Consider the following 11,572-nt stretch of genomic DNA (forward strand, 5'->3'; position numbering starts at 1 on the left):
TGTGTGTGTGTGTGTGTGTGTGTGTGTGTGTGTGTGTGTGTGTGTGTATTGTTTTGTCTAACTATCCTACACACTGACGGGTTAACACAATTACCCCCATGTTGTGTTTGGCTCAGAAACTGTGCCTCCATTGCTGTCTCGGTGTTCATCCCTTGGTGCTTTTGCAACTTGTAGCTCAGATTTGGCTGCTTTATTTCCCTGTGTGTGTGCTCGCATGGGCCAAAGCATGTGTGAGGGCGGGCAGTCTGAGGCCGAGGGGCACATGTTATTCGTTTAGTTTGGTTTTCATCAGCTCCCCTCTGTGTTCTGTTGTTTACACTCCCCCACTACTCTTTTCTTTGCTTTCCCCCTTATCTTTTTATCTCTCCTTTGTCTCTGAGTTCCTTTGCTGGTCTCTAAAATAGTCAATGTTTGTTTAGACATCATCATTTTAATTCCAGGCTTGTTTCTTGAGTCTGGCTCATCTTTTGAGTCTCATTACTTTAATGCTGGAGAAAACAAAGTGGCCTGACGCTGTGTGGAAATTCCCCTTTGATGGCAGAGCCCCAAATCGAACAATTCTACTGTGTTCTCAAGAAGTATCATGTTTCTGACTCCATCACCATGGTCAAGAGCATTAGGAACTGGAGTAGCCTGACTGAAATCTCAACTTTGAGTATTTACGGCTTGAAGGTTTTTTTTATAAAACAGACTACAGTTTTCTGAGCTTGACACGACGGGTCTTATGACTGTAGGAGACGCAGCAATGACATATTTCTGTTGAACTTATGTTGAATAATCCTGAGGATTTGCCTAATGTTAGTCACATTCATATTCACCCAGGTTAGATCCACAGTGTTTTAGGTGAATCCTTGGGAAGACGATGCAAGTAGCAAATAATCCCAGCGCTTCCTACACACTCACACTAGCCTACCTAATTTAAGGTTTATTAATTCCTATCTTTCTCTTCTACAGTTCTACATTATCAGTGCATTTGTATTTTGGTGATTTCATGGAAATAGCCGTTAGCCATTTTTGATCCAAAGTACACTTACTGTTATGAGGAATTTCATTTCCTCATCAACCCCATGACAGATCTCCTGCATGATGTTATTTCTGTTTGTTCTTGATCAGATTCCCATCAGGAACAGTTGTTGAGTAGCCAACAACTAAAAACATACTCATTGTCATTGTTCCAGCAGTGCCCGGGGAAAATGTTGTCAGACAAAACTCCTATTGCCAAACCAGTTCGTCAAGAACTGGTGGTTGTTAATGCTGCAGTTTGATTGACAGTTAGCTTTTTTTAAACTGTTTGTGTCATCCGAATTGCTCCATAGCTGTAGTTTCCAGTGTTGCACTGCACAATGAAGATTATTGTCCTGTGTTGAATGTCTCACTGTTTGTTTTTTCAGCGTCAGACGGTGTTACTTCAGCCTCCTCCCAAGATAGAGGAAGTTCTGTACCACTACAAGGCCCTTCAAATTGAGACATACGGACCTCCAGTGCCTGAACTGGAGCAGCTGGGCAGATTCGGGTACAAACTTATTGACACACTCGCACATCGGCCACAGCCACTTACTATGAGTTTTTATTTTGACCTTTTAGATGAGTGGATTTGTCAAGTTGAATGATAGAAAGAAAAACAATGGGTTCATAATTTCCTAAAAAGGTCTTTGGAAGTTCAATGGAAAGAATTATGTAATTTGGTGCCAAATAGGCTGTACGAAAAATAGAGACACACTTCTGAGACTGTTGAGATTATTTGGTGATTAAACAGCTGTTGATTTCCAGTGAAGTTTCCTTGAAATAACTGATGCTTTTAAACCCAAGTAAATATTGAGTAAAAGTTAATTGTAATTAATTATTTGAAAATATACAGACTAAATACTGTCTCAATATTCCTCACAATTGACACCAAATTTAAAAGTTCTTTCCAAGGACCTACCTATCAATTTCCTTTCTAGGACATTTTAGGAATCTATGGGGCTGGTAATATAAGGTGTTTTTGATTACACATAAATTAAACTTAAGATGTGTAGTTCTCCACGTCGCTGCTGTAGTGTATTGGTGTTGGGTTAGAGAGTCGGTCTGCTTGCTTGGAAAGCCTGGCTCGTCTCACTTGACTCTCCTCTGATTAACTGGGAGAGTGAAAGCAAATGAAGAGGAGGAGGAGGAGGGCTGGGAGAGTGAGAGAGGGAGTAACAACCATCACCCTGCCACAAGCCACCACAGTGCCTCTGTAGGAGTGTCCATTAACACACACAGGAAGTGCTTTCCCCCGACGGCCCCTTCGGGCCAATCAATCCACGACGCCATAGGTCCAGTCCTTGCCGAATGTAAGCTATCCATCAGACAGCCCAGCGCCCAGCCATCTGCACTGCAACTGGCTGGCACTGAAGCCTGCCCACACACCGAGAGCGGCCTGCTTTTATTGGGTGACGGGAGCAAAACGGGGTCATATTCTTTTTGGGCACATTGACTTTCAGCCCTGCTTCACCCTGACGATAACCTTCATTTGGCTGAGATGTGCAGATTTGTACATATTGTCAGCATGGTTAGGGAAAAGGGTTTTCTACTTTATTCTTCTTTATTCTTTAGACAAAAGCTGCTATTGACTTTTGTTGCACAATCACATTTACCTAATTGCCTGGAAAATCACGTACTTAAGGTGAAACTTTTTCCTTAAAGGTTTGTGTGCGAGTTTAAGCAGAATAACTGCTACTTATTTACATTATGCATTCAGTGAAGTGCTGAGGTCCTTCTTCTTTTGGCCGGGCTGATCAATATGCAGATGAAACACATCTCACAATTTTTGCCGCATGCTGGAGCTCAGAGGGAGGAGGAGGAGGGGGGGGGCTGGTGTCAGCAGTTCAGGGGTCCAGGAGGACCGATGCTGGAGAGAAAGGGCTCTGCCACAGAGATAAATGAGGTTCAGTTCAGTGAGGAACGCCAGTCCCACCGGTGCAGGCCGGAGGCAGCGACACAGTCAGGCTCATTCAGACAAACCACAACTCCCAAGATGCAATGTGCTGTTAAGTAAAAGCAAGGAATTGTGCTGACACTTGTGCGCAGTTGGCAGTTTGTGATTCAGCTAAGTTTGAGGTTTTGTGCATGCAAGCCCAGATGTACATAAACGATCAAGCTTGCACATACACATGCATCCAGACGGTGTCCCTTAAACCCGCTACACAGTTTGTGTCATACACACTCACTCTCACCCCTGTTATTGCAGTCCCAGCATTTTGGCAACAATAAAAGTTTTGTGATGTGGTAGAATGTCACCAGTGTGTGTGTGTGTGTGCGTGTGTGTGTGCGTGCAGCGGAGAGAGAATGCAGACAGCGTTGAGAGGGTGAATGGTGAGTCCCCAGTGTAGAGCCTTGGACTACAGCTCCAGTCCTATGACCTGTGAAGGGAATATGCTTGATTGTGCCAGGAGATATGGATGTGACTGAGCGTGGATGAGGTGAAAGGGGCTGTGAGGGGGCAGGTACTTATTTAAAAAACACGGCTGTTTGTCTTGGTCAAGGCCTACGGTGACAGCAGCACCGCTGGTGATTTGTCTTGGACACAGCCATCAAGAGAGACTGGAGAGTTGAGCTCGCACACCCCCCTCCCTGGTGGCCCCGGGGCCTCTGGGGCTGGTCTGTTGCACAGGATGTCCAGTCAACGCAGAGCTCACTGGAGCCGTATTTTCTTTTTTCTTATTTCAACTCATTCTTTTCTTTCACGCCGCTCCTTTCCCTCTGTCACAGTGTCTGTGTCTTTTTTCGCCTTGTCTCTTTGCCCCCCAAAAAAGCCGCAGGAGTGCTGCACTGCTGCCAGGAAAAAGATGGTCCACGCCTCTTTCACTGTCTCCCCCTCTCTGTCAGCTGTACCTGAATAAATATGGGCTGAGCTGAGCTCTTATATTAAAGACAGCTGCCTCAATACTGGAGCAGAGGAAAGGCTGCATGTTCAGGCTACAGGGGCCTCCAAAAGTGTCCATTCAGCTTCCACCTCAACATCAACCCCCCCCTTCACACACTGGTACATAACTAAACACTCCTCCCCTGATGTGCATAGGTGCGTTTGATTTGCCACAGAGGATAGGACTCCTACTGTGTGAGCTTTCTATAATGGCAGTAAAGTGCTGTCCATCTCGTTGACTGGCACATACCCAGAACCATGCGTGAGCTATGAGAATTATGAGGAGGCTATGAATGTAATATTACAGCCTGTACCGCCATGGCTCCTTGCTTTTATGTTGAACAGTAAAAGCCTCTAATAAACAAAATCAAAGTGAAGTAAATACCGCTTTGTAGACGCAAACGGAAACATATGATGTTTACGTTGACACGGCTGTGATATGAATCCCAGCACACAGCAGCCAGAGACCGAAGCAGTAGCTGTTTTAACTCACGCGGACCCTGCGCCTGCTGACGGACAAAACCCAAATGGAAGCACTTGGATACATCAAAGATACACGGCACCAATTCAGTCCCGCCTGCATTATGGATAAAATAAGTATGTTTTCCGTACATGAGGTCACATAGATACATGCTGACGACCTGAAAGAAACGGTTACGTCCTATTTTAGTTTGTGTGTGTAGATGAGCATCTGGGTCTGAGTTTTCTGCTCTACCAGAATACTTTTAAAGCTCTGACTGCGTAGGCGATGAAAGACTGACTGGGATCTTGGACAAGGACAAATCATATGGGGGGAAAAAAAGAGGGGAAAGAGAAATTGGCTGCGGAGCATTGAAAAATTTGACTCAAACCTCAAGTGCTGACAATGAAAGCTAGCCAGAACAGTTGTTTGTGTTGGCACAGGTCACCCTGAAATTAGCCCATCTCTTTCTGACAGAGGTTGCTCAATGTGCTTCGCCAAATGCCAGTGTGTATAATATTATGAAGTTTTGCCTCCTCCCCCGTGCGCATTGCTTTCTATAATTGGTGGAAAAAGTGAGGTTTTTCTGTTGGGAGCGCCGACAAGCATCCGTCGCTTGTCGGTGGGGTGAAGGGGAGCAGCTGAATGCACAGAGTGTTTAGTCTGGAGCTGTTCTCCTGGGGTTACACTTCTCCGTACGAGGAAGTAGTCCTCAAAGCACTTTCTCTCACCAACTTGTGGCAAGCCGAGGGGTTAGATAGCGATTGACTTTTTTTTTCATAAATACAAGAGGACAACGAATTGTTTTCTTCCTCTGGAAACTGCCCATCAAGTCTTCATTTAATGTCACTTTCTATGGACATATGTACATACACATAGACACACGGAAGAACCTAAAGTACTTGTGCACACGTTCATAGACCAGCTATGTTCAAAGTGTGCTTAAAGGACGCCGGCTCACTGTTCTGGTTGGGAGCCAAGGGTTAATGGGTCTCTGAGTGATGCTCTCCTCCTGCCTGTGTTCTTTAGCTTTCCAAACATCCCTTGGCGTCTGCGTGTTTATGTGAATGGCGTGTATCTGTTTGTTTGTTTGTTTGTGTGTTGGCTTATACTGCATGTTAAGTGCTTTGGTGGGAGGGAGATATCAAGAATAGTCAGTGGTGCCATCACAGCCCTCAGTTCCTGGCATCCGGCTTTGCTAGCCTCTTCCCGCCTGGTTGGCCTGACTCCAGGTCTGAGCTCTCCATCTTTCCAGCTCTGGCCTAGCTGGCCAAGAGCACTTCCACTGACCCTGGACTTGGCTCACGGAGTTAGCAGGACCACTAGACATGCTCCATAGAGTACTCTTGAATCCATTTCTGCCATCACTAAATTGGAGTAAATGAGGTTTAAATAGCATAGTCATTCTTTCCTTCCCCTGCTTTCCCTTTTGACTCTGTGATGAAAGTGCAAGTCAGCCATCATATTCTTCTTTTTCACTCAATATGCAGAGAACAGCTTCTCCAGAGGAATTTCTATGAACGGCCATGAATGGCTTTTTCACGTATCCCAGGTTCTCTGATCCCTGCAGGGCGCATATCCTTCTGACGGGGCTGGAAGGGCCAGGGGAGGGGGGATAGGGTCAGAGGTCACTGCCCACAGGGGACCTGAAGTTCAGCACCAGGACGTCAGACTGCCGAGACTGACGGGAGCAGAATGATGGCACCTTGGAGAGACGGGTCTCGTATTCTTGGCCTCAAATAGTCATTCACTCGCACACTCTCTCTCTCACAAACGCAGCGTTGATGCTTAAGTTATGAGCTGGAGACTGAGGCGCCGGTTAGCATGACCTCAGATGAACTCCCTCAAGAGCAGTCTGCTTTGATCTACTTTTACTACGATTAGATAATGTCTCGGGGCTCGTATTTTGCTTTCTTTCAGCCAAATTCAAATATTCTGTGACGTTTCCAAATGGTGCCATTTATGGAAAGAATTGTTTATTTGGCTCTTGCATAACACGAGGGGGCTTTGCCTCAAATACTCTGGTGTTTCCACCATAACCAAGACCTAAAACTGAACTTGGTTGGTCAGATATCTGATATCCTACTGTCTTCCAATACTACACACTCATCGTCGCACATGCCATTGTCTTGTGTTACTAGATCCAGTATAGCCAGTAACTGTAGACTTCAACGCAGTGCTTCTCTGACAATTTAAGTGTTTCCATAGCTTAGATCGAAAAGCTTGAAAGCAGCCGCGAGGCTCTCGGATTTATAATTTGCATAACCAAAAGAGAGTGCAGGCCCAATAAAACTGTGGAGGTTCAAGCCCTGCTATTTGACTTGCAAACCCGTCTGTGTCAACACGATGCTCCATCTTCATTCACGGCATACAGCCACCACCTTGCTTTTCATGCTCAGCTTCTTGTACAGTAGGTGCTTATTCTCTTCGTTGCTAACTAGATCAGAGACAGAGTGGAGGGTGGCCACCGTCCGACTCTCCACCAGCCCCCACCCAGGCCATTATCCTGTCTGTCTCAGTAAACAGACCATTAACAGACAGAGCTGGTGGAGGCCAGATCACTATTGTTTTCCCTCCCATAGATCTGTGCAAATATTGATCTTCTCTTTAAGTATGCTTCAAAATAAGCACGCGCTGTAGTTGACTGGAGGCTTTTTACTTGTGGGTGAGTCATTTCTGACCCAAAGAGCGGGCGGGAACAGAGGGAACATTACAGTATGATTGAGCGGGATAGAGAAACATTTGTCTTGTGTGTATTCTGCTCATATGAAAGAGGTCTGCTTTTAGTGTTATTGTTTTCCCTCTGTGGGCTGTGTGCCAGACAGACCAGCAGTCTCCTCCCAAGATGAACCCAGGCCAGGCCAAACCAAGCCATTGCCAGCGAAGGAGACACCAGCGGACAGGGAACTCCGAGTATAACAGTGTTCTTGCCTCCAGGTTTATTTGTGTCACGGCCGAAAGGCAACAGTGTTGACCCCGTCACCCAGCATAGGGTGAGGTGATGTTTTTAACACACACACACTGATCGGTGGAGAGGTTTACAAAGCAGGTCGCATGCTTTCCAGGGTTGCATGCTTTGATTTTGAGCACGATGGTGCTCATGACTGTGCACACACCCCGTACCAACAGGCCTGCACTCTGTGCCTCTCTCCTGCTCTTCAACCCTGGGGCAAAGGGCCCGGCAATGTACAGGGGGATTAGCTGGCTCATTTTCCCCTCTAAAGAGCTGGAGAAAGAAAACAAACTCCTGTCTTGTGGGGCTTGGCTGTGGGGACTTGCCACGCACAACTCATGGTAAGAGGTACTTCTCCACTATGATGTATGAATTATCGCATCATAGTGATCCTCCCCCTGCTGTACCTTTCCCTGTCTTTTTGTGTTCCTTCATCCCCCCCTTCTTTGCGCTTTTCCCATCTTTGCCTCTCCTCAGTGCTTGAGGTGCTTCAGTAACTGATACCTGTGGAGGCGACCCACCCCCCCGGGAAAAGTCTTTTCTTCCTCTTTGTGTCGGCGCTCTATTCCCAGATTGTTACGTCTAACTGTCAAGGCTCCTCTGCTGTGTATGTATGTATAGGTGTGCCTTGTGCTAGCAGCCATTCACTGAACAGCATATGTTCTTCCATCTTTTACGGCGCCATTTGGCTAACGATGACACTGATGTCATGTCATTATCCTCCCTCTTCAGTCTGGTTTGCCCCCCCTCCCCTCCTGCCTCTAAGCTCTCCAGGGGGGCAGAGTTATCAAGTAGCAGCTCAGGAGATGAAAGAAAGAAAGATGCTCTCTGTATCAAGTGGCTAGCTGGATGTGTGATGCTTCTACAAGCCCCTCGGCTGCTGCGGTTAGGTGTGAGGCCGGTGGGCCAGCCAGTCAGCCAACCTCTACTGCCCCCATCAGGTCAGACGGAGGAGGTGCGGGGCCAACGCACGAGAGCCCTGGATGAGTCGAGACAGGTGACGTTTGGAGCAGGAAGTGAGGTTTGGGCACAAGAAGCACAATAGGCCTTTATCGTGGGCACCTCCACAGTGCTATCTGTGCAGAGACACAAAACAAGTCAACCACTTCGTCTTTATCACTGATACCAACAAGCTGCCTTCTTGAAGACAGCTCACAGATTGTCAGTCACTCCACATGAGAATGTATTTCTATTAGCGTTAATGTCAAGTGTCACCCAAAGCTTCTGTTCACACTCTAAACATGTTCTCCCCTTAACTAAGTGTTAGCTACACCCGCCTCCCTCACCTCCTCTCTTATGGGACGCAGACTCAGCCCGTCGATGGTGATGATAAGACACAGGATAATGGATAAGGGGTCTGTAGGCTCGTGAGGATATGATGTAACCGTATTGAGCCCCCCTCAGACACACTCACAGACAACTTGAGATAATCGGATGGACAGTGGGTAGGCTAATGGCTGAGGATCTGTCTCACACACTCGCACGTCCCAGAGGAAGCTGCATTCAATGGAAAAGAGACTGACCTGTGACCTATGGTGATGAAAGACCTCTGTTGACAGATATAGTATACCTGTGAGAGTCCTCTGTGTTTGGCTTGTCTGCGGGGGTTTTGTTTCTAGACTGCAGCCTGGACCAATTCACACGTTCTCCACCGGTGGAGTTCTGCTCCATCTGTTCGCCGTCGGTACCGATACAAACAGCTCTACCCTTAGAAAAACATGTATTCACACACACGTGAATTGTGTATCCACACACACGGAGGCATAAGCTCACATCGCACATATACACAATGCGCTCAGTGTGCTGTGTCTCTCACAGGGGTACATTTTCTCTCAGGGTAGAGTGTAGGAAGGAGGGGCAGATGGGGCAGCAGTGCTGTGAGTGAAACCGGAGCTGCCTGAGGAATGCAGGGGGTGTTTTCGGAGGACTGGAGTGGAGTTTGGGGGGTAAAGGGGGGTTGACTTAAGGGGTAGGATGGGTGATTAGGGGGTGACAGCTGAGTGCTGACCCCTCTATAATGACAAATCATCTGGCAGGTGTGTGGCTCTGCACCCCCCTCCCCCACCCTCCTCCAGCCCCCATCAATTCCAGGCCAGGAATCCTCAACCGCTGCCGGAGCAGAGCGCTAAAGGAAGACTTCCGGACATTCGCACTGCCATCCAGAAGCCTTTCAGAAGTATGGGGCAGCCTCTGCTCAGATATAGCCCTCCTTGTGCTTGTCAGATGCCCTCTTTGTGCACGGAAACACACCAGTCTAAGCTCATTCGCTTTGATAAACATAGCTAATGAGGCTTCAGTCCTTGGAACGGTCTCAGGTAGGGTAGGTTTTATTGATTTATCTTTGCAGATTTTTCCGTCCACTGTTGATTGAACAGAATACAGAGTTCATCTCTCCAACTGCCTGAAAGTCAGCGTACCCTGTTTGGGTTATGACTCATGCTAAAGACGAGCTGCATTCAAAACGCCTCTCATCGTCTATGAAGTAAAAGCAAATGCTGATCCTGAATCAGTGAGGGTGCTGTGAAAGAAGCAGCCGGACTTATACATTACTCTCTTGATTCTTTCAGAAAATCCCATTCATACAGATGTTGCCTCAAGTTTCTGTTGAAGGAGCCATTTTAGCTTGAGTTTGGCTTATTTTAACTATTAAGTCTTTATGTATGAAAGCAGCCAAACCACATACAGTAATTCTACAGTGAGCGCTGTTTAAGACTGATTCAGATTGCTCCATTGTCCTGTGCGTCTGCTCTGTGGTTTGTACGTTGATTAAGTGTCTGCTTGCTGAAATAACCATTGTAGCATTACAGGCCTCTTTTCTTTTCCATCAAGCCCGGGCTTCCACATCTCTTCTTAATCCAACTCGAGCCAACACATGGAGTCTAGACAAGAGGCCCAACGCAGCCCGCGCCTCCGTCTGATATCGGCTGTTTTCCCTCCAGAGTCCCAACCTCGCTGCTATTTCCCTAAAGAACCCAAACACCCTCCGTTCCGCTGCAGCGTCGTTGATCCAAACATAAAGAGGAGCCGCACATTCCCAGCTGGAAATCAAGCAGAACCCCACCGGAACATTTCGCCACTTATCTTTTCACTTTGAATTAGAGATGCGGCTGTGCGGCGTTTTCCAGTCAGCCGGGGTGGGGAATACTTTCGGGGTCCCGTCAGGAAAATCTCTGACCGTTATTAGCATTAGCAGGAGACATTGCCCAGGTATTCAGAGTTCCAGACCAAAGTGGAAAAATGCTGTTGGCCAACTTGGCTCTGAACAGTTCTGATCCACATGTTTTTTTTAATAAATGGGGTTACAGCAGACGGTATGAGTAGTTTGAAAAATAATGCAAGCTCTTCATCTTCTATTATGCTTTTGAGAATTAAAAAAAAAAGAATCTAAATTTGACACTTATGCTGAGATGGTCATCTTTGAAAAAGCATGTATCACTCCTTTCAGTGTGTAATGCTGATGGAAAACCCCTGTCATATTCCCTTGTGGCAATTTCAGTCTGACACGCACACTGTCATACTGTGTCATTCAGTTGTCTTCATCACCTGCACTCGTCTCCCCCCCCCCCCCAAGCGACATAATGGGCCAGTCCAAAGTGACCCATATTTACCCAATAATACGAAGCTTTGAAAAGACCCATATCGAGTTTCAGCTAATGCTCCAATGGGGCCCGGAGAGTGAAAGATGTTACCGGCTGACACGGCTTGGGTTTCACGGCCCTGCGAACAAAAGGCAGTCCAGTCCACAGAGAGAGAGAGGGGGGAGGGCAGGGAGACTGTGAGTGCACACTGAAACAGTAGCGTCGGAGGGTCTCGAAGCGTCTGTGTCAGTGCGGCGGCGGGGGGGGGGGGGGAGAGAGAGAGAGAGAGAGTGAGAGTGAGAGAGAGAGAGAGAGTTTTCTGATTGAAGGAAGTGTAAAGAGTCTGCCTGTTTTTGTAGGCAAGTGAGCAGCAAATTTTGAATGCATTTCATGTTGTTGCACGTCTTAGGTTTTGCCAAGTACAGTCATGTGAAAAGAGTCGAGTTCATCTTTCAGCTTCCTCTACAGCCGGTCATGTGTATGTACATGTATGCGGCTGGCCTTTACAGGAAGATGCGGATACGGCCGCTGAGTTAATGGAGCAGAACTGAACTAACCTCGGGTGTTAGGGGTGAGCAGAGGGCAGACGGGGTTGGTTTAAGAGAAGAGGGTTTGTGATGATGATACCCAAAGGTGATTTCACCTCATATCCTCCCTCTTTTTACTTCCCACCCCTCCTTCTCCCTTTCTCCCCC

General features: G+C 47.1%; 1 protein-coding gene across 2 annotated transcripts in view; it reads left to right on the forward strand.

The window, feature by feature from the left end:
- The window catches only part of mnat1 (MNAT1 component of CDK activating kinase), a 40,518-nt gene that overhangs the window by 25,131 nt on the left and 3,815 nt on the right, over positions 1 to 11,572 (forward strand). Inside the window, exon 7 of one of the 2 annotated variants that reach the window (XM_031847566.1) lies at positions 1,392 to 1,513. The exons of the other annotated variant lie outside the window; for it this stretch is intronic. Coding sequence (XP_031703426.1) covers positions 1,392 to 1,513 — 122 coding nt within the window. The remainder of the gene's footprint in view (positions 1 to 1,391; positions 1,514 to 11,572) is intronic. 2 annotated transcript variants of the gene reach the window in all.

Source organism: Anarrhichthys ocellatus, unplaced genomic scaffold (assembly GCF_004355925.1).
Source record: "Anarrhichthys ocellatus isolate YVR2014 unplaced genomic scaffold, GSC_Weel_1.0 scaffold7, whole genome shotgun sequence".
Lineage (NCBI taxonomy): Eukaryota > Metazoa > Chordata > Actinopteri > Perciformes > Anarhichadidae > Anarrhichthys > Anarrhichthys ocellatus.